This window comes from Artibeus jamaicensis, unplaced genomic scaffold (genome assembly GCF_021234435.1).
Source record: "Artibeus jamaicensis isolate MK-2021 breed Jamaican fruit bat unplaced genomic scaffold, CSHL_Jam_final contig_432, whole genome shotgun sequence".
NCBI classification, from domain to species: domain Eukaryota; kingdom Metazoa; phylum Chordata; class Mammalia; order Chiroptera; family Phyllostomidae; genus Artibeus; species Artibeus jamaicensis.
The window spans coordinates 89,973-113,251 of NW_026521828.1; the positions used below are offsets into that span (position 1 = coordinate 89,973).

At 51.1% G+C, this 23,279-nt stretch overlaps 1 protein-coding gene across 1 annotated transcript in view; it reads right to left on the minus strand.

The window, feature by feature from the left end:
- Positions 1-946: 946 nt before the first annotated feature.
- The window catches only part of WWC1 (WW and C2 domain containing 1), a 117,722-nt gene continuing 95,389 nt past the window's right edge, over positions 947-23,279 (minus strand). The window contains exons 16-23 of the mRNA XM_037167964.2: positions 19,863-20,015; positions 17,778-17,869; positions 12,510-12,627; positions 11,098-11,262; positions 9,331-9,423; positions 5,686-5,919; positions 2,980-3,101; positions 947-2,107 (exon numbers count right to left, since the gene is read on the minus strand). Of these exons, the coding sequence (XP_037023859.2) occupies positions 2,041-2,107; positions 2,980-3,101; positions 5,686-5,919; positions 9,331-9,423; positions 11,098-11,262; positions 12,510-12,627; positions 17,778-17,869; positions 19,863-20,015 (1,044 nt within the window). The 3' untranslated portion in view covers positions 947-2,040. The remainder of the gene's footprint in view (positions 2,108-2,979; positions 3,102-5,685; positions 5,920-9,330; positions 9,424-11,097; positions 11,263-12,509; positions 12,628-17,777; positions 17,870-19,862; positions 20,016-23,279) is intronic.

The following is a 23,279-nucleotide window of genomic DNA, read 5'->3' on the forward strand; positions in this document are numbered from 1 at the left end:
CAGACACGGGGCCTTCTGCCTTCTGAAGAGGTGGCTGGTTTGGTCCACAGGTGCCCCTCCAGCTGCAGTGATATACACTTCTCAAGCAGGAGGATTTGCACAAGGAGCGTGTTTGGATCTCTGCTTCACAGAAGCTGCTGCTGCAAGGGGAGAGGGGCTGACCTTTGCTTGGAATGCTGAACAAAAGGTGTGACTGAGTGAATAAAACCCATTGCAGGAACCTCAGGTTTCATGGCGCACTTGACTCGGTTCACCAGACAGACTACAAACAGTGAGTATGCAGTTGGCCTCTGGTGTCAACCAACTCAGACCCCAAGCGTGCCCTTTCTTCCCCCACTTTTCTCTGCAGGGCTGCCCCAGAAGCTGGAGCCATGGCTCCAGGCAGCTTTCAGAAGAGAAAAACTACCTTTTAACCTTCGGGTGGCTCGTGCAGGGGAAGGGATCTGTGTGGCCCAGCTCAGATCCCATGCCTATCCTTGGCCAGACCGTGGTGGCCAATGGACCAGGACACTGTCCAGCTTGGGCCATCTGTTCCATCACTGCCACCAGGGCAGCAGCCGCCTCACCGCTCTTCGCAGAGCACAATCCTTGTGCTCTCAGACATACTGCGATGGCCTGGGGATATCCATACTTATCTGAAGGGGCCGCAGGGCCAACCCTGAACGTGCGGGGTGGAATTTCACGGAGCAGAGTGTGTCGGATGCTGAGGTGCTCAGACATATGGCACGTGGGGGAGGAGGAAGCCCTGGCAGCCACGTGGGGAATAATGGTGGACTCTGTGCCACTGTAGGCTCCTTCTACATGAGAAGCAGCCAGGTAAGGTATGGAGTGGAATGTGGAGAAAGCCTCTGCAGCCAAGTGCAGGGAGCTCTGCTCCCTCCATCACGCCTCCCCACAGTGGTCCCCAGCGGCCGGCAGAGAGGATGTTAGTGTCCCCTGCAGTGTGCGAAGGACTAACAGTGGGCACATGGATAAAAGCAGGTCCATCCGGTCGGCCGAGGGCCCTAGAGTGTGTATTTCTAACAAGCTGGCCCAAGTGATTCAGATGTGGCTGGTGCTGCACTGTACCCGAGGAAAGCTGCACAGGATGGTGTCCGAGGAAGGAAGGAGACAAAGATTTGGCTGCCTGTTTGTTAAAGGCTAACTTCCAATCCTCTGCAACAGCCCCAGCAGACTAGTCATTTTTATGTGACGAGCCACTGAGTGGAGGGGTGGGCAAAAAACCAAACCAAACTAAAAAAATACCATCTGGACTGGCTGGGGGTGGAGAGGAAGGAAATGGCTGGGCAGGGAGGACCCGAACATCAGGGAAACACAGATGAGGGGTGGGCGTGGGGGGTAAAAGAGAGAGAGGAAATTCATTCAGAAAGGCCACTTTATTGATGGAGATGAAACAAGAAGTTCTCCACAGCCCTCCCTCACTCACTTCAGTGGCTTCACTGGGCATCTGAGACTGGCGTGGGCAAGTCTGTGGCCAGCTCCCCGCTGCCCACTCCACCTGAGGCGGCCACATAAAAACACATTGCAGCTGATGAAGATTCCCAGACACACCCCAGGGTCCCTCGGACAGTTACTGTGCATTTTTAAAATATTGTACAAAATATGTTAAGTAGCAAAGGTCAGCTGTGCTGTGATTATCAGCAGGACATCCTTCTAGGATTGTCGTCCCCCAAATATTACTTACTTATTGCAGTGAAACCTCTAGAAGATAGAGCTGTACAAAAAAAAAAAAAATCTAAACAATTTTAAGAAGAGCAGCAACCGAACGCTGCTGTAGTTCATTTAAATTTTCTTTCTCAAAAATACATTCTTAAATATACAAACTATACAATCTTGACATTTTAATGCTGGTTTTGTTTTTGTATTTTTTTCCTCTGAATAATAATAGAATCCACACTAAAAAAATCTTTATCTTCAAACCTACAGGAGCGCTAGAGGACTTGTGACTTGATACCTTCATATAACACCACATAAATAACTTTAGCCACAGTCTGTGTTCACAGCGTGGTCAGTGAAACCAAGGAAATACTTTTCTGGTGATTAGACGTCGTCCGCAGAGAGGGTGGGGATGTTCAGCCGAGGCCGGGTGAAAAACGCCATCTTCTCCCTGTGAAAGAGGCCATGGTCCTTTCAGAGACGGAGTTTCCAACCATTCTGTACAGACTCCACGGGCCGGCTGTCCTGTGCACTGTATGTCCCGTGGCAGCTCCCCTGCCTCTGCACCCCCCAGATGCCAGATGCAGCTCCCCCACCCCTCCCAGTTGTGACAACCAAAAATGTCCCCCCAGGGGGGCTGGGGCCCAAATCATTCCTGGTTTAGGAGCACTGCTTTGGGGGACATGAGCATGACCAGAGTCCTTTAATTAAAATCAGGGACTTGATCAGAAGGGCCTCTGAGCCACTTCCAGTGTTTGTTTTAGATTCCCACTGGCTTAACAGCAGAGATGTGCAAACATGGTCCTGTGTATCATGGTTCCTTTGAAATGCTTTTTAGCCTTATCTGAGAGGACATCGCAAGTCCAAGTGCAAGGCCCTCTGTGGATGGGGGACCCTCCCGTGAGCCACCCAGGTCTCCTACAGCAAGAAAGCGCCTCCCTGATATCCCAGCAGGCAGAGCCAGGAGGCCGAGCAGGCATCTGTCAGCCTGGCTTATTTATCAGTCGGCCAATTCTCTGCAATTACCAGGGACAGAAATGCTGAGAGAGAGGCTGGAGCAGGTGGCTCATTCATGGAAAAAGAGGAGCTAACAAATTAGCTCAGGTTGTCGGGGACTGAAAAGGACATCCAGGGAAGGCCATGCAGAGAGCACAGACCGCCAGGCACAGCTTGGCAGAGGATGAACGTCTGTGACAGAGCTGGTGCTCTGCTAGAGGAGGGGCCCCGGGACGGGGGCAGGGAGACGGACAAGGGCATCCAGGCTGGGTAGGTGGGCTGCGAAAGGGAAAAATGGGCTGGCCGGGCGGGAGCCCTCTAGCTCACCTGAACGACTGCACTTCTGGGGGCTCCTTACAGCTCTGGCCTCGAAGCCTGTGCACGTCCTTGGCGGCCGCCCTCATCATCTTGTCTGTCTGCAGCTCCCCCTGGCGCTCTGCTCGGTCCACCTGCAGGGCGAGGGCAGGCAAAGCTGTGAGGTGGTGGAGAGTCCTTTGGGCCTCCAGAAGTGGGCCAGCCGGGGGGAACCTTCTAGCACAGATAAGTTTATAGCAGTCCAAAGGTCTACGGGTCCACCACCGCTACCCTCGCTCTTTCTGTTCCCCGTAGGGTCCTCTTCACTCAGTGTCGAGGGAAAATGGGCCCACCATCCGGGACAGTGGCCAGGTCACTCACTGAGCACCTGTGTGGCCCTGTCCGAGGTCAGGAGATGAGGCTGTCTGGCGGAACGTGTGCTACTTCATCGACTCCTCCCTCGGGGCCATCTCGAAAGGTAGATTTTTATAATGACCTCATTTTACTGCCCAGGAAACAGAGGCATGGATGTGTTAAGAAATTTCTTTAATGTCAAATTACTAAGATGTGGTAGAAATCCAATTCCAAGTTGTGCAGTGTACTCAACTTTGTGTACACTGTACACCTTCCTCTTTTTTTTTTTTTAAGATTTTGTTTATTTACTTTTAGAGATGAGGAAGGGAAGGAGAGAGAGGGAGAGAAACATCCCTGTGTGTTTTCCTCTCACCCAGGCACGTGCCCTGACTGGGAATCGAATCGGCAACCCCTTGATTCGCAGGCCGGTGCTCAAAACCACTGAGCAACACCCCTTCCTCTTCATGCAAACCCCTGTAAGTACATTTGAGAACAAACCAGGGAGAGCCCTAAAATACCCATGTACTAGACATGTGACAACACTGCACAAAGAATTGTGGTCAATGAAGCTGTTGTTTAAATGGCCCTTTAGTAGGTGACCATCAAATAGCGGTGGATGTACTATAATTTACTATGTGAAAGGTCGATTTCCTCAGTTCGTATTTCCTGAAGGCAGGGCCCATTACGTTTATTTTCTTACCTCTTTTTGCCTTGGCTTCCTGGAAGCTCGGAGGTAAATATAACAGACAACTACCATGAGGTTAGGAATATATTCTCTTCTCTTCCTTAAAACTTCCTGTAACCTTCTATTTTTCCTGAGTGCTCTTATTAAATTACTGTTCTTCTGTTCTAAGTATACAGGGTATAAGTAATAGATTAGAAAGAAACATTTTTGGACTTTCCAAAATTGCCCAAGTCACTCTGAAGCTTCCACACTAGTCTTGACCTAAGAAGTTCAGCACACCTCCCCTGCTCTCAGGCACCACCGCTTGCATCAAGAACTGGGACTTTAGCTAACGGCCCTCCCAGCAACCCAGGCAAGCACCCTCTGTATGACACTCTTTTACATCATCTGGCTGGGTGCAGACAGAACTAGAGGAGGTCTGTCATTCCGGCCACGGCTGGCAATCTGGGACTGGCAGGTGTTATAAAAATGAGTCAAAGAGGCCTCTGTTTATTGACCTCGTGTCACTTAAATTTTTCATGGTAGTCTGTGACCTGTTGGCTCAAAAGCCCACTGGTGCCAAACTCAAATTTCTATCCACCCAGCTATTTTACATATAGCTCGAACAAGCAGGTTTTGAAACCACTTAGCACCTGCCTGCTTTGCTCACCCTGTGAAGCTACACCCATCATCTGCTTGTTATAGATAAGACGCTCCTTGAGGCTACCAAGGACCCTGAAATGCTGCTGCTTTGGAGCTCTTTTTTCTAGCGAAAAGATTATTTTTAGAGAGAGGGGAGGAGAGGAAGTGAAACGTGGGTTGGTTGTCTCTTGCATGCCCCCAGTGGGTGAGGGTGAGGTGGAGGGTGGAGGTGAAACCAGCCCACAACCCAGGCATGTTCCCACACAGGGAACTGACCGGCAGCCCTTTGGTTTGCAAGATGACGCCCAACCCACTGAGCTACACCAGTCAGGATTGCTTTGGAGCCCTCTGATCCAGAGACTTCTTACAGTGCTGCTGAGTGACATCATCTAGACGCATAAGCCCACTCCCCAATCCTCCTAGGAGTTCCCTTCTCCTCCTGCCCTCTAGGTGTAGCCCCAGAAAAGTTGTCTCTGGGAGGTCCTCGTGCTGGGAGAGACTTCTCTGGCAGGAGGACTCACAAATGCAGTTCCTCCTTGAGTGCTAATGCCATTTTCTAGTCCTATCTTTCTCCTTGAGCGACCCTGAAACCCCTTGAATGCAGTACAGGAGGGCAGAGGAGTGAGCAGGCTTGTGTTGCTGGCATGTCAGCGCCAAGCCCTGCCATGGTGTGAGGCTCTCCACTCTGGTGATACCTGCTCCATGGCACTTCACCGGCAGGCCCCGGCTGGGTCACTGTTCTAGATTTTACTGCTCGAGTGGGTGCTACAGCAGAAGATGCACCCGTGTTTGAGGAAGGGCTGCACAAGTGAATAAATGTATGGCTAGTAAGGACTTGCCCACACTCACATGGAAATGCAGCAAAAAGGTCCTGGCCACCAGGTCGAGAGTCAGTAACATTTACTGGGCAAAGGGATTCCTCGATCCTTTTGCTGATGGGAATGAAGGGCCACGGAACACCCTCAGGGGGTCTCAGGATTCTACCACCCCCTTTCAAAGATTTGGTTGCTTTCCCCCTTGTAGCAGCAGGCGGTGTTCAAGGGCAAAACACAGCGCCCCCTTCTGTTCGTCGCACTCACCTGCTTCTCCAGCATCCTCAACAGCAGGCGGAAGCGCTCGTCCTCCCGCAGTGGCTGCGGCAGCTCCTTTTCCCCGTGGCTCTTGGCTTGCTCGAGCTGCTGCTTGAGCTCCTTCAGCACCGAAATCTCCTGAGTCAGCTGGCTGTGCCAGGTCCTGGTGGCCTGCAGGTCTAACTCAAGGTCCAGCGAGGTGCGTATCAGGCGCTCGTTGCGCGGGCATTTGAAGGATGAAGGCTGTGGGGGCGGGGATGGGTCAGTACCTGGCAGGCCCCAGTAAGCACACCCACATAACCCCCTCCTCCCACCCTCCCTCCTTCCTTAATCAGCAGGCTTCCATGCCTTCAAAAATGCCCCACTCCCTACGACCCGCCTGGGGTTCTCCCATTCTACGGCTCATGTTTACATCCCGGGCACGGTGCCAGGTTGTTTACGTTTACGGCATGACCTCAGTTCATTTGCACAACTCTATGTCCCGACCGCCATCGTTGCACAGGTGAGGCTCCCAGAGGTTAAGTCACACGTCGTAAGTGGTAAAGCAGAGACTCCACCCCAGGGAGCTGGCTCCAGACCCCATCACGCACTGCCCACACAAGGCCCAGCTCCCTACCCTCTGTGTCCTCCACATCCCCCTTCTCGGTCAATGCATTCTGGTCTCTCTGCTGCTCTCAGGTTGTCTCCATAGTGCAAGCCTGCTCCCCCTTGAGAGCTACAGCCATGTCTTCCTGACTCGGTGTCCCCATAAGGGACCCCTACTGTTTCTGCCTATGTGGCATCTACTCCCCCAGTCTTAGACTAGGCACCCTCCTTTGGGCATCCACACCTCCATGTTCAACCCATGTGGTTCGTGTGGGGCTTCGAGGACAGGACTGTGACCTAAACTTGGCAAATCAGAATCACAGTGATGGCTTCAGGGGCGATAGTTTGGGTACCTTTGGTGAGCTATTTGGGAAAAAGGCAATGTCTTTACAGGGAGATTCTTAAGCCAGCAGGATAGAAACCTAAACTGATCAGGGTCACCTTCAACACTGCATGGGTGACCTTGGTTAAGAATTATGCTAGAAGAAGAAGAAGGCGCAGGAGGAGAGGAGAGGGGGAGAAAGAGGAATAGGAGAAGAATAAGAATTAATAATAATAATTATTATTATTTTAAAGATTTTATTTACTTTTAGAGACAGGAAGGGAGGGAGAAAGAGAGAAAAACATCAATGTGTGGTTGCTTCTCACATGGCCCCCACTGGGGACCTGGCCTGAAACCCAGGCATGTGCCCTGACTAGGAATCGAACCAGCGACCCCTTGGTTCACAGCCCCCCTGCTCAATCCACTGAGCTATGCCAGCCAGGGCATTAGTATTACTATTATTATTAAGCTAGCTGGAGGGAGCAGTGCCATGGGTGGGGGGGCACTAGGGGCAGGGGCTGAAGCTTGACAATATTCAACTCCTGGATCAATCTAAACCTAGGCTTTCCATCACACAAGCCAGTAAATTCCCCCTTTTCATTTTCAAGCTGTATTCTTCAGGTATCTGCATGCATAAGACCCTGAGTAATATAACAATGAACTCTTCTGCTAGCAAAACCCAGTAATGATTTTTTTAAAAAAGAGACTGACTACAGGAAGCTGAATTCTACACTGGCCTCCAAGATTGCCAGCCCCCTCAGCGTGGTGAGTGAGACCTGTGAATATAAGGGGGTATCACTCCTGTGATGAGGTAACTAATCAGTTGATGTTGAGTTAATCATCCTGGGTGGGCCTGACCTAATCAGGTGAACTCTTGAAAGATAAACTGGCCCTTTCTGAGTATCTTCTGCTGGCCTCCAAGAAGCCATGTGATGTTTTGGAGAGGGCCACATGATAGGGACCCGAGAATGACCTCTGTGAGCTGTGAATAGCTCCAGACCTACAGCTAGCAAAACACGCAAGGCAATGAATCCTGCCAAACCCTCAAGAGGGCCGGGATGTGAAACTTTCTCTGGTCAAAATTCCAGATGAGGATGCAGGCAGTCAACACCTAGACCTCAGCCTGGTGAGATCCTGAGCAGAGGGTGCAGCTAACCTGTGCTGAACTCCTCACCTGTGGGACCTGTGGGAGAAGGTACTGTTTTAAGCTGTTAAGTGTGTGATTTGTTACGCAGCCACAGGAAGTGAAGACAGTGACGAACAAAGGGACTTGAGAAATGGCCTGTAAACTGTTACTATGAGCCCTGTCCTCACTTAGTACTTGTACACTTTCAGGAATACAAAACAGCTTTAAAGCACAAGTTTTATGAGGCTTGTCTGGGTCTATGTTTATAAATGTGCAGGTTAAGGAAATCCAGCCAAGGATCTACTGTATGTGCCTTGAGTTCTCAGAGCAAGAAATGGAGCTTATTTTTCTTTGCTCTGACTGATGTCCAATCTCAGAGCCTGGCAGGACACAGACAGGGGGACAGGTCAGGCTCTGGCACAGCCCCTGGATTCTCCTGCTCCTTGGGCACAGACAACCTGAGAAAAATGTGGGCTCAGACCCACCATCAAGGGCTCCCTTACTAAGGCATCCCCTTGGGTAAGAGCAAGAGCAGGTGAAGAAGGGGGAACTTCTGCAGGGCTTACCTTAGAAGGGGGTTTTAGGGAACACAGTAGCATGTCTCCCTCCAGAACCCTCCGAGGAGCTTGTTGAAAATGTAGTTTCCAGGCGCTGAATTACGCTGTCCAGGAATGTGGGCTTGGAATCTGCACCATCAACAAGCTCCCCAGGAGACCCTGCAGCACCAGCCAGCCACAGAAAATGGGAAAGGGGTGGGGGACCCAGAATGGGAGGTGGGCTGTCCCTGCCACCGGAGACTATGCGCGCCTTCTCCCACTGCCAGCACCCTCTTCTGCCTGCACTGTTTCCTCCTGCTTTCTCTCGTTCTTCCTGGAGATTCAGGAAGAAGGGTGGTGATCGACAGAGGACCAACTCCTCATTCTGGCAGTCAGCAGCCAGCCGGCCCCAAGCCCCAGGAGACTCAGGGCAGCCTTCCCCTGCCTGGGGCTGTTCGCACACTCTCCTTTCCCTGAATGTCTCCCACTGTGCTCTCTGTCGTCCTCTGCCTGATACTCTGGAAGCTGGGTTTCTTCTATTTCTACAAACACACCAGAACTACTGCAAAGTCTGTGTTAAAAGTGCGAAGAGGGCAAGGCCCTCTGCATCTCCTGCAGCCCTGGCTGGTGAAAGGAGTCAGTCCTTTGCCTAACACCACACCCTCCCCGCCCCGAACCTCAGCCAAGTCCCCGTAAGGAAAGGCCAAGATGTCTCTACAGGGACAGCCCTGGCCTCTTCCCTGTGTGCGTTCAGCTGGACTGAGAGAAGCCCACTCATGCCTCCCAGCTTCCAGTCCGTGCTGGGGCACCCTCTGCCAGCAGGAAGGGTTGTCAGGACCTTGACCACTCAATCAGCTGGGCCACACACCGAGCAGAGACTCATGCGGGGCAGGCTCCCATTGGTGACCTTGGGTTGCTGGATTTTTACCCAGGAAGATGCTTCCCCCAGCCTTACAGTTCACAAATGTCCACGTGTAAAAAGCACCACGACCGCAACAGTGAGGTCCTTCACACTGTGGCTGAGAACAGTCGGACATCAGGGGCTGCGCTAGGGGAAGTGAGGGCAGAGCAGGAGGCTGTCTCACCCGCTTCACCCGGACGCTGCGGCGCTCCAGGGAGTTTCGAACAAAAGGCGGCTTCTTGGACAGTGTGGAGCTGTCACTGTCACTCCGATTCAGCTGCAAGAAACACACCAGGGAAGTTACTGAAGGTCCAAGTGTGTCAGAAGGCACGCTGGGGCCGGCCAGGTGGCTTCCCCCACTCCGCCCAGTCCTGCTCTCCTGTGCACACACGGGTCCCTGCTCCCTGGGCCCTGCAGGAGGTGGGTTTCACTTCACCCGCCTTTCCTTTCCAGGGGACCGTTTGTCAAGCATGTTTACAGCACACCGCCTGCAGCAACCTGCTATGTGTGCGGTATCATTGAATCCTTCCAACAACGACATGGCGCAGGCAGGAGCAGCCCTTCCCCATGGGAGAGAAGCCTGGGACTTGCCCAAGGTCGGCGGTTGGTAGCAGTACCGGAGGGCTGGCACAGACAGTGAGAGTGCAGGATAGAACGCCCCCTTGACCTAGCCAAGGCCTATTGGCAGTGACTCGTCCCTGTTGCCCCCACACGGCCTGTCTTAACGGCTCAGATGGAGCCACTGACAAGACTGCCAGACACATGAAAAGAAAAGCAGCCCCAGAGCAAAAACTCAGGGACCGTTTCCTTGGGGAAGGTGGGCAGACAGGTGCGTGAGGGCCGTGCCATCTCAGCTCTGTCCACCTCGGGGTCCCTTCCATCGTTCACTTGTTTGCAGCCTCCCTAGAAGGCTGACGCCCTCCATCCACGGTCAGAGGTCAGGGCCGTGGTCAGATGGGTGCTGTCCTACGGGAGGACCAGAGAGAGGGAGGCGGGGATGACAGGACCTCCCAGGATGTGCGGGTGGGAGTGAGCCGCATTTCTGCGTGGCTGGGATCCCGGCAGGCAGATGCTGTGCAGCCTGTTTGTTCTGACAGCTGTCAGCCCACCTCTGCACATCTCTCCTGGGACGCTGTTATATCATTTGGGGGGTTATTAATAATTATTAATGACAATGATATTACTCGTCTGGCTTTGTCAAACACAGCAGCCCGAGGCACGTAACTAATGAAACTGCTACTGTGCCAGGCAGAGTCTCAACCAGAACCAGAGCAGTAACAACAATAAATTACAGCCACGTGGGCAGAACACCTACTGTGTGCCACGTGCTTCGGTGACAGTTTCATTCTACCCTCAAACAGAGAGACGGACACACTTTGACATTTCGTATGGCTGGTGAGCACCAGAACAAGAGTTCAAGGTCCAGTCTGCTTGACCCCAAGGCCACGGCCTCTCCTGGCCCAGGGTGCAGGCAGGGCTCAGAGAAGAAACTAACCAACGGACAGAGGGACGGAACAGCTGGACTGGAGTGCGCAGCACAAAGAGACGGGCTGGATGTCATGCCAGGAGGGGGCTTTATCCCGCCTGGCTTCCATTTGAAGATGGCACTCAGAGGATGTGTCGCGCCAACTATTTGTATGTGTCGGGACACCTGATCCTTAACTCGTAACTGCTTGCGAACAAGGAGGGGAGACGTGGTTGGAATTACAGGAGCATTGCCAGGCACCAGTTACTGGGCCTTTTCCGTCTTTTATCTAATTCAACCCTTAAAACAGCCCTATGCCGTCCGCCTAGTCACGCCGCACGAGGCTACGGGCTCAGGGCGTGCACTTGTCCGAGGACATCCAACGCCATGACAGGGGCTGGGATTTGTACCCAGAGCTTCGAGGTGGAAGGACCCCCGGTGGGAACAGGTGCCCTGGGAGGGGGGCAGGGCCACACGTTTGCTTACCCGGCACACGTACTGGCTCTGGGGTCCGGGGGAGAAGGTCTTGGAGCGGATGATGGTGCTTCCTCGCAGAAATGGTGCCGGGGATGGTGTGCCCACCCGCCGGTCCTTGGGCCGCACCACCGTGGGGGATGGGGCGGGCGTCTCTGTGTTGGTCTCTTTGTCCACCTGAGGAAGAAGTCACAGCTTTGAGATCACCGAGTCTCAGCCACCCACCCCAAGACTCACGGGGAAGATTCCCTGGTTGCTCCCCACTCCTGTCACTTCCCCTCTGTCTCAGAGACACAGCTGGGAGCTTCCTTCGCCCCAACCCTGCCCAGCCAGGACGGTGCCCAAGGTCCCGAGGGCCAGCCCCTGTTCCTCCATGACACCTGTGAGTTGGGGCTAGTGGAGGCACATTCAGTCCCCAAACAAGCTCACGGGAGAGCGGAGGTACCTTAAGGACAGGTGGCCTGGACTTCTCACCTCAAGACTTATGTGCCACACACACTTTGTCAAGGTCACACCAAGGTCTCCCCTGCCCCAGCCAAGAACAGCCGATGTTTCCTTGAAATTATGGAGGCAAGCAGCCAACCTCGTTTCCTAAACCAGGTGACTGGGTTTTCCTATCCCTTCACGGTGGTCACCAGCAAAAGGCAGGCAAACAAGAACACCTGCAGGCAGGGCCTCCATCAGCCCAAACAGCGCCTTTGTGTAACTCTTCAAGAGGAGCTGCCTTTGGCTGGAGACAGTGCAAAACGCTGCCCTGTTGGTGTGGAGCAGTTGGAGGGTGCCCCTCAATTCCTCTTGGGCCCCCCTTGTCCTGGTAGCTTGTGCAATGCACGACCTGCAACTCCACCCTCTGGTTGCCCTGTTTCAACACAATGGGGTGCTGTCTTCTGAGGAGCCCAGAGGTGGAAAGAACAGATCTTTGTCAATCTTGTTCTAACACGTAATTCTAGCGCAGCAGAAAAGCAGGGGCCGAGGGGAACTTGACCATTAGACTCCTTCTCCCGCTGTACTCTGGGCCAAACCAAATGCAGAAATACGTTACTCTGAAATCATAGAACCTGTCTGCAAGGTGGGTGTTATTGTGTCCAGTGTAGAGACAATGAAACAAAGGCTAGAGAGAAATGAAATCATCTGCCTAAGACCACACAGCTAGGGAGTAGCAGAGCCTGCATTTGAACCCTGACAGCAAAGCTTAAGGTCTGTCTAGAGAGAGGGGAGGCGGGTGAGTCTGCCTCTCCTGGTTTCCTGTCACTGAAAGGAGCCAAGTTAACAGGCAGGGACACCGCAATACACCTGCTGCAGTCACTCCATTCCGAGGCCTGTCCCCTGAGGCTGGGGGACAAGATGTAACCAGGTACCTCTTGTGACTGCCTTCTCAAGGACTGGGGGGCTATTTCCCTTCCCATCTCCCCAGCGCACCCTACCTTTAATGCTGGGCACTCCTCCATATCCGGTGAGGATTTCTCAGCAAAAACGTCCTCCTCTCCCTCCTCTTCCTCCTCTGCAGCAGCCTCATTGTCGCTGGTCTCCTCCTCGAACCTCCTGTGACGACACAGAACTCTAGTTACTCCCCCAGAGACCCCTCTGATCTGCTCACTTGCTTTTAAATGCACCCAGGGCAGGGCTTCCAAACCTTTTCAGAATCTGGGAGACACATTTCTTTGAAAATAAAATAAAATGAAAAGATCAATTTTAGTGAGGTGTAATTTACACAGAGCAAAATGTACTTTTCAGTGTGCACTTTGGCCAAGTTTGATCCGTGTAATTCCCCCGTGTAAACACTACCACCACACAGACCTTTCTGTTATCCCAGAAAGTCCCCTCAGCCCCTTTCTCAGTTAATCTCCCACCGCCCCCGGCCCAACACCGATCGGCTCTCAGTCACTATAGATGAAATCTGAGTTTTCTAGCATGCCACAGAAATAGAATCAGACAGTATGCGCTCTTATGTCTCTGGCTTCATTCTTTCAGCATTAGGTTTCTGAGATTCATCCGTATCGGTGATTGCAGCATTAACAGTTTGCTCCTTTTTTATGACTGAGTAATATTCCATTGGATGGACAGGCCGTAATCCATTTATCTCTTCAGCAGAGATAAATGATGATCTTTTCAATTGTTTCCATTTCTTAGCAATTGTAAATAAAGCTTCTACAGACATGCACGTAGATACAAGTTTTTACTTCTCTTGGATATTGTGTGTTTGCCTGAACTGCTTCAATAATACTGGGTGGCTGAAAAGAACAGAAATGTATCTCTTGCAAGTCTGGGGGCTAGAAGTCCAAGATCAAGGTGTGGGCAGCTTTGGTTTCCTGAGGCCTCTCCCTGGGGCTTGCAGATGGCCACCTTCTTGCTGTGTTCTCACACAGTCTTCCCTCCTTGTGCATATCTTTGAGGTCTCATGTCTTCAAATGTCCTCTTTTTACAAAAACACCAGTCCTATCGGATTAGGGCCCACCATGCCTTTAGCAACCTCACATGAACCTAGTCACCTTTTAAGGTCTTTACCTCCAAATACAGTCACATTGAGAGGTCCTGGGGCCAGGGCTTCCATGTATGAATCTTGCAGGGGACACAGTTCAGACCCTAACAGCATTATACCTAAAAGTAGAACGGCTAAGTCACACAGTAAGTATGGGTTTTATCTTTTTAAGAAACTGATAGACTGGTTTTCCAACAGGGTTATGCCGCTTGACACTCCCAGCAGCAAAGTTCTGAGAGCTCCAGTCCCTCGTCTACACTCGGTATTGTCAGTCTTTACATTTGGTCATTTTTCTGGGAGTCTACCAACCTCTCACCATGGTTTTTAATCTGCACTTTCTCTTTGAGATTCTTCTTGTGCATTTACTGAGCACCCATATGTTTTCCTTTTGCAGAGTGTCTGTTAGAGTCTTTAGCCCATTTAAAAACTGGGTTGTCTTTCTATTATTGGGTTGTAAGAGTTCATTATATACTCTGGATATAAATCCCTTGCAAATACTTTCTCTAAGTCTGTGGCTTGACATTTTATTTTCTAAAATGATGTGTTCTAAAGAACAGAAGCGTTTGATCATAAGAAAGTCCAATTTACCAAAATTTTTTAATGGTTTGTGCTTTTTACACCCTATCTAAGAAATTCCTGCTACCCTAATGTTGCAAAAAGTTTCTCCTATATTTTCTTTTAGGATTTTTATAGTTTCAGATTTAATGCTTAGCCCCGCAACCCATTCCAGATTAATTTTTGTATGTGATGCTCAAAGTCTGTTTTTTCTATGTGGATATTCAATTGTTCCAGCAGTGGTCACTGAAGAAACTTTACTTTTGATGATGCTCCTCAAAATTATCCTTTCCCCACAGACTCCACGGTTGGAAGGAATTGCTGTGGCAAGTGGGCTGGATTTGTTAATTAGTAATTTATCTCCAATCCCATCTTTCCTTCTCAAAGACATACACAACTGCCAGGCTTCTGATCAGCGTGAGACAGCATTACCACACCGAGCAGGCGGAGTTCCAGCCGAGAGCTGAAAATCTGACATCTCTAGCTGGCCCCTCAAGACTCTGGATAAACGTCAAGTCTCCCTTGGGATTTTCCCAGTGCAGAGGATGTCTCTAGGATCACTACACCCAGCCCCATGATTAGAGTGTCCTCTGCACTTCGATGTGCGCTTGGCAATGCTGGGGCCTCCGCTCTCCCTCCTTTGCACTCGCAGTCTGTCTGTCCCCTTGTAAAAGAGACATTGAACATGGGAATATGCAAGGAGCCCCTCTCTAGGAGTCCTGCAGACGCCACATTAACCAGCACTTACAGAGGGCTTAATAAGCTGCAGGTGCTACGCTCAGGCCTTACGACAGTGTGGCAGGCAATTAATGTCTCTGTTTTATGGGCCGAAAAGCTGAGGATCAGAGAGTTGAGCACGCTTGCCCAGCATCGCGATCCAGGGTTGCTAAGAGGCATGGCCTGGCCTTCCACCCACGTGTGCCCACGTCCACTACATGCCTGGTCACTACGGAAATCTCCCCTTCTGTGCTGTGAATCTGATCTCCATATTTCCAGAAAGGAAAAAAAAATAACACCTCTCACTGTAAAGAAAAAACCATTTTGTATAGATACCTTTTTACCCTTTGGAGTGCCAAAAAAAAAGAAATATCAGATAATCTCGTGGGCTGGTGAAGGTCTAGGGAACAGGCTAATCCTTGCAGGGGGTAATAAGAGCATCCAATTCATCCTCGGAGGTCAGAGCAGCGGTGCCTGCTACGCTGAAACAGGTACGCACTGCTGAGTAAGTAACACAGACAGACGGTCACGTGGACGTCAGAGAGGGTTGAGGGGGCCTGGCAAGCACAACGGGTGGGAACACTGACCAGTGCGGTCTTACTGCGGAGCCACCCTGCAACACCACTTCTCAGCATCTGCCCCAGACAAGCACCCCCAAGTTCCCAAGGAGGCCTACACCAGGCTTTTCACACCAGTGTCGTTTGTGATCATACTCTCCCCTACTGTTTCGTATTTTTCGCTTTTGAACCTTAAAAAAAAAAAAAAAAATCCAGTCTTCTGATTTTATGCACTAACAGAAACCTAACCAGAATAAAAAAGGGGGCAAGACAATAACACCCTGGGCCTTGGGTGCTGAAGGAGGAGGGGCGTGAATGAGAACAGAGGGCTGGTCTTCTGGAGGCCTTGGCACAGGACGCCAGAGCTGAGCACGCCCCACAAGGCTAGTTAACATTCCAGGACCCAAAGAAGCCTGTGGCCTGGGGGCGGGGTGGGGGTGGGGGGTTGCAGATGGATTTACCCCCGCAGGGGAGCTCTGGGGTTCTCAGCCTGCTTTGTAAGTCAGTGTCTAGGGAAGTCTGAATGGCCAGGGGTAGGGAGAGAGGGGGCCACAAAGGGAGAGAGAACAGAAGGCAGTTGCTAGGCAATGGCGTGAAAAGTCTCAACACAGGCTTGGAATTTGGGGGAAACCAGTGATCTCGTGCCAGGGTTTTGGAAGACAGGTCCTAGGCCTATTTCCGGCATCACAGCTTTGCCTGCGTGGATCCCAGCCTGGCCCAGCCGGGTGCTGGAGAGGAGAGGGAGGAAGAAGGAAGACAGGGAAGTGGGGGAAGAGAGAGAGGAGCTGAGGCTGGGAGGGAGGGAGGGAGACAGGATGGGGGAGGGAAAGAGGAATGGAGACAATTTTGAGAAAACCCTAAATTAAACAGGTAAAGACACAAAAACTCAGGAACTATAAAGGAGACTCAGAGAGGGCTGAACCCATGGACAGTCTAAGCTGTAAATGGTTTTTTTATATTTTTAAATGGCTGGGGGGAAAAAAAGCAAAAGCATGATTATTTCATGACATGTAAATTATGTGAAATTCCAACCCCAGGGCCCAGAATCACAGTTTCAGGGACAGGGACATGGTGGCTGGCGTGGGTACCATCTCCGGCTGTTTTCGCCCTAAAACAGCAGAGTCAGGCAGACACAACAGGCTCTATAAGGCCCACAAAGGCGTGGCAGATATTGAGGAAAGACTCCTTCGGAGAGCAGATGTATAATTTGGGGCCGTCACAGAAGAATATAGAAGCGTCCACTGAGCATTTCCTGTGGGGCAGGATCTGTGTTCAGTGCTCAGCATATATGGTGAGATCAAGCCTAGAAAATACTCACGCACAGCGGCTGTTTTTTAAGACTGAATTTTACAGATGAGGAAGCGGAGGCTTAGAGCCACAGTTCCCAACCCAGGCTGCACATCGGAATGGCCCGGACCCAGGATCCCCCAGGAAGTTGGCTGAGCGAGACCCGGAATCCCCATCTGTCTGAATTCGGAGCACATGCACCGAAGCCCAACTAGACCTCCGCCCAAGTGGCAAGAGTCATTCACAGGCTGCGGTCACTGCCCAGATGGAATGTGCTGGTTCCGTGGGGAGGTTGGTTTCTGAAAATTCACTCTATTGTATGGGCTGCGTAGGTGAACTTTGCTATATGCAGCTACCCTGCAGTAAAAAGTGAGAAGTGCTTTGCCCAAGGTTACAAAACAAACAAACAAACAAACAAACAAACAAACAAACAGTGAAGCTCAGATTTGAACCCTCATCTACACCACTGTTTTCTTAAGGTGGAAGAGACCTTTCTGCTGGGTTTCCAGGAGCTAAGGAGCCCTGAACTGCACCACAAGAAAGCGTCTCCGCTGCGTTCTCCATTGGATTACATCAGGGAGAGTCTTTACTACTAGCTGAAACACTAACAAAGCTTCCTTTTTATTGTTTTATCCTCACCGAGGATCTGTGATCTATTTATTGATTTTAGAGAGAGAAGAAGGGGGACTGAGAGAGAAAGAAAGAGAGAGAGAGAGACATCAACATGAGAGAAAGAGCGATCCTCCCATATGTGCCTGGACTGAGGATTGAACTTGCAACCTTTTGGTGTACGGGATGACGCTCTAACCAACTGAGCTACCCGCAGGGCAAGCTTCTTTAGATTTAAGTCTATCCAGACAAACTAACACTAGATGTGAACTAGCACGAGTGATTCATAGAACAGAAAATGATACATGGAGGGGCCAGCATTCCAGGCCACATACTGCCTCGCTGACTGCAGAGAACCCGTAAGGAATCAGGTTCTCGGTGTTCCTATGGGGACCCGTCTCCTGGTTGCTCCAGCAGTCAGGGAAGCCAGGCCTGGGCCCAGGTCCAAGCCAGATCAGTTCCTGGGGCCCAAGAGAGCCGTCACTTACCAGCTGTCGCCTGGGGTCTGGGTGCTGCTCCTTCCCTCCTGCCTCTTCTCCAGCTCCACGGCTGTCTGCTCCAACAGAGCAGACACGGCGTCCTGCGGAGATCAAGGCTGATGGGTTCGCTGGAACACCACCAGCGCAGCCCCTCCAGGCAAGAGTCGGGGCTTGTCTGCCTGTGACCCTCCCAGGGAACCGAGGGTGAAACTGGATGAGCATCGTGCCTCAAGGTCACTTAAACATTAGAAATACGGTGCTTAGCTCTTCTAAACTAGCAGTTCTCCTGAGAATAACCCTGGTGGGAGTGGACAGTTTGGGAAGACAAGCCAAGTTCAGTAGATGAGTGAAACAGAATTCTAGGTCTCTGGTTGTCGGGAGATCATAGGGTATCAGGGAGACCATCACGTGAACTGTGAACCATCACAACAATGTGAGAGGGACTATGCTGGAGGTTAAGGTATTAATGTTTGGGAACAGAACCTCAGCTGGTTGCATTCAAGGAAGGCTTCCTGGAGGAAGAGTATGTATACTGAACGGTGTCTACAGCAAAGAAGCTGGTGTGAGTTGAGGAAATTGTTTAACCTGAGATCCAGTTTCCTATAACACCTACTACAAAGGGCTGTTAGGAAAACTACACGCATAAGGTGTGCAGAAGAGCACCTCACACATAACTGGCGCTCAGTAAATGGCAGCAAATAGCAAAGCAAAACTGATCTTTTCTGAGCACGGGGTTAATGGGCAAATGCCCGTGGTAGGGTAAAGCCAGATTTTCTTTGGGAGAAGGGAAGGGGGACTAAAATCAGCTGAAGGCCTGGTATACGCCAGACACTGAGTGGTGTACAGGTACCACCTCACTGAATCCTTACACCATCCTGGTAGGGGGAGATTACGACTACTCCCCTGAGAAATGGGAAGAAGGAAACTAACAAGCCCAAGGTGGATGTGACTTATCCAAGCACGGGCTCTAGGAAGTAGAGGGGTCTTTTTTTTTTTTTTTAAGACTTTTTGCCAGCCATTGTTATGTTTTTGGAGTGAGGGAAACCTAAGTTTGACACGTAGAGTTGTTGCTTATTAGATAGATGTATGTCCTCAGGTGCCCTTGCTGAGCCTCAGTAAATTGCACGTAATGAACCAGGGCAGTGCCTCCCATAAAATGAAGCACAGAAAATGATCGTGATGATGGTGATGACAAAAGAAGAGGAGGAAGAGGAGAAAGAAATAGATCGAATCCTTAACCCTATCGCTACCTGTGAGCGCTAGCCCATCCCCTCCGATGAGATGCTGGGCAGTGACCGTACGAGCAGAGGAAAGAAGCCCTGCAGAGATGTACAGGCCACCTGGACCCCCAACACCCTCTCTGGGGACCCCATTAGGACCCGATACACTGCATCGCACCATGTTCAAGGGTGTGACTTCACTGCTCAGCAGGCCCCTGGCCAGCACATGTGGGCTTTCCAAGTGCAGAAGACAGTGTACGGACATTTAACAGGTTACAGTGTGTGGCACTAAAATATGTGTTTTTTAACCAAAAAATGGGCCAACGTAAGATTTTCAAGAAAAATAATGAGACAGATACTGTTTTGTCAGGCCCTTGCCCGGCGCTCCCTACGTGTACTTCTTCCTAACACCATCTCGGAGTCAGATTAGTCGTGAAGACGTGGAAGCTGAGAGGCGAGATGAGTGGTCCCTGCCACCCAGCTCAGGAACGCCCGCCTCCTGGCTGGCGCCCACGACTTCCCTCAGTATCTTATGGAAAGCCTCCACGGTAGCCCACGAGCCCACACAGTAAGGCCTCAATAAAGATTAACTTTCTGCCTTCCTCAGTTTTCTATTTCCTCCTCCCATTCCTTTTTTAAAAGTTGTGAATAAAGGTTTTCATCGGGCGAATTCTAGCCAGTCAAGCAATGTACGGAGGGGGAGGGCACCGTTAGGAAGGAGAAAGATAGGGGTACGGCCCCTTTGCAGGGCTCTCCCCCGCTTTGCCCTCTTCCCCTGTCCACCCCCATCCCTCTGGGCCATCTCCTTCCCCGCCTCCAATTCTGGGAGAGCCCATTCCTCCCATCCAGCCAGGTAGGAAGTGGTCCTGCTCACCATGCTTTCAGGCCCTGGGGTGGGGGCCTTGGCTCCCGCTGGCTTGGGCTCCCTGCTCTGTTTCTTCAAGTATTTGTAGCTCAGGAGGTTGTACCAGCGAGTCGACCTCTCCCCAGACCGGCAGACCTCAGCCAGGCTGATCTGGGCGCCTCCCTGGTGAGAACGGGAAAAGAGAGCACCGTCAGCAGGGTGACCGGGAGATCCTGGGGAACTTGGCTCCTGCCGGACGTACGGAAAACACCACTGCAGGGGAGGGGGACGCTCCCGGGGAGGAAGAGAAAGCCAGCCGTGAATCATTTCCACCAATCACTCATTCACTAATTATTCACTCATAGCCAAATATTTATTAAATGTTTATCTCTAGGCTGATAGGGAGAAACTCCCAGGCTAGATGTTGAGGGAAAAAATAGGATAGTGCAGAACAGAACATAGAGTATGCGATATTTTGTACAAAAAATGGGAGAATCCTCCTCATATTTTCTCCCTCCCTTCCCCTCAATAACAACAAGCGGGAGAGGGGTAAGAATGTATTTTCTCTGTATTTGCACCATATCTGAGGTACAAGGGAGAGTGAGCCTGATCACGTGATCATATGTGCAGCAAGAAATAAAGGAAAGGTAAAGAACAAACTAATCCCAGTGGTTACCCAGACAGGTAGGCAGTGGGACCAGGGTGGACAGAGTGGAGAGCACAGGATTTCTCTATAGTAAACCTTTCTAAACAATTTTTCTTTGAATCATGTAAATGGATTCTTTATGAGTAAAATGAGCAACAACAATGCAACGTAACTAATATAACCTCACTGAGAGAGGATTTATTTCAAGCAACTTAGTATTTTTACCAAATTTTTACTATTTGTCCTCCGTGGAAAGAACTGGAAAATAATTTCATCCATCAGTTCTCAGTGGTCTCACTGTTTCACATGTCCTCTCTGGTGAGCTCTGACCAGGTTTGGAGTTTAGCTCATTTGCTTTCCCGGAACACCACAGGGGCTGTGGCCACCGGTGGTGGCAGGAATACAAGCCAGCTTGCAAAGTGGGCCAGCGGCCAAGTGATGGCTCCAGATGGCACCTGGGACAAGGAGGGGGACCACTGAGATCCTTTCGTCCAGTTTTTCCTTCTATCAGGACGTGGCAGAGCATGGCATGGACTAGGCTGAGCCTGTGTGGCCAAAAGTAATTTCTAGGGGAACAACTGTGAGTAGGTGAACTAACTAACTAACTAACTAACTAACTAACTAACTAACTCTCTCTCTCTCTCTTTCCTTGCACTGCCTTCCTCATCTGGAAAACCAGGAGACAACTCCTCCCTGCAGAGCTGTTGGGAGGACCAGTCAATTCAGGCACTGTATTAAATGCCTGGCATGTTGCAGGCAGTTAGAATAGAGGTAAATATACACACAGATGTGTTTGTCACTCACTTATTCATTTAATATTCACTGAGCCTGGTGCAGACTCTGGAGCCACAGAAACATATAAGACATGATTCTGCCCCCAGGTTTTGCGGGGAGACAAACACATCAGACATTATAGTTCAGAATATGCCAGGCCATGTGTGAGGGGCAAGGAGGAATGAATGTAACCACAGCTCTGCAAGGTAACACAGCCATCAGATTACTATTTATTTCAATGAGATACACTGTCTACTTTGGGTTGGTTCGCGGAAGTGAATGCGACCTATCGCAGTGAAATGGATGCATTTGGAGGGCATTTACTCATTCATTCATTCCTTTGACAATATCCATCCGCCGGGTAGTCTCTCTATGCCTGGCACTGCTCTGGGTGCTGGGGATACAGCAGAGTTTAGGGCAGCGAAAAATCCCTACGCTCATGAGCTTATTACATTCCAGTCTGGGGGAATCAGAGAAACAAATCCATAAGTAAACTCCAAACTGCGTTACATCAACTCTAAGATGCCGTCAATTATTATCAAGTATACTATTTAAACTCAGGCACTGCAAAGAAAGAAAAATAGTTGCCAATTAAATGAGAAACTGTCCTCTAGTATAAACTGCACCTTGACTTCAGAGACGATAAAATGTGAAAATAACATATATCCCTACATCTGTGACAGAAAGAAGTGTTAGGTGGCGCGAAGCTGCAGAGAAAAGTAATACAGGGGAAGGGAACAGAAAGGGGACAGGAGCGGAGGGGGGCTGTGATTGTGGAAGAAAGACCTTACTGAGGTGGGTCACACTTGGGAAAAGAGAATTCCAGTCCAAGGGGACAGCGAGTGCAATGGCCTGCAAGGGGGAGCAAGCCAGTGTATTTGGGGGCACAAAAGAGGCCAGAGGAAGTGTTGAGGATGAAATCCGAGGCACCAAGAAGCAGATCCTGAGGGCCCTGGAGGCCCAGGGAAGGGTCCCGGTGTTGGCTCTAGGTGCAGCAGAAGCCACAGAAGAGTTAAGCAGAGCAGTGGAGTATGTGCAGAACAGAGAGGAAAGGAGGCCGGGCAGAGGCAAAAGACAGCGCAGGAGATTCCCACAAAACTCCCAGTGAGCGCAAAATTCCTGGTAAGCGATGACGGTGGGTGTGGCAGTGGCGAGAGGTGGGTGTAGTCTTGGGGTCTTTCAAAGGTGGAGCCACCAGGAGCTTCTGAAGGATTGGACGCCAGTGGAGGGAGGCAGAAGAAAGAGAAGGGTCAAGAACGACTGTGGTGTCTTGCCTGGGCAATGGAAGAGTGGGCTGCCATCAGCTAAGACAGTGAGGACGTGGGAGGAAAGATAATGGGCGTGCTTGTGGTCAAGTCCATTTGAGATGCCTCCTGGACATGCGAGAGATGTGGAATAGACAGTGGACATGCAAGGTAGAGAGGCCCAGGCTAGAGCCATTTGCGATGGTGTTTGCAGCTGGGAGACAGGATATCACTAAGGGAGTGAATGCAAACAGGAATGGGAAGAGGACTGAGGCCTGAGCCCCGGGGCCCTCCAACCGAGCGGTCAGGGAGCAAGGAAGCAGCAGCAAAGGAGACACAGGGAGAAGCAGGTGATGTGGGAAGAATGCTAGGAAGGGGGCTGCCTGCACAGAACCTGTGCTGACCGGCACTGACCGGCTCTGAGCTTAGTGGATGGGAGTGGGCACCCGGGGCCCAGGTGGAAAGCCTGTGACCAGTTCTGCTGCACTAAAGCACCCGATAGTACCACTGCCTGCGATACTGGGGAGGGCGGGCGACGTGTTCCTCCAAACCCATCGTCTAGGTCTGGGGACACGAGAGACACGCACGGCCACCCTGACGGGAACGCTGTGAGAGGTGGAGCAGTGCAATGCCTTTGCATAAGGGACGCGGGACCTGGGATCCCTCCAGGCTTCTCCACCTGTTCACTGGATGACCCAGGCATGTTACTGAGCCCTCGGGGCCTTCGCTCCTTACCTGTCAGAGGACACTGACCCTAATGCTCCTTCCCTGGGCTGCTGTGAG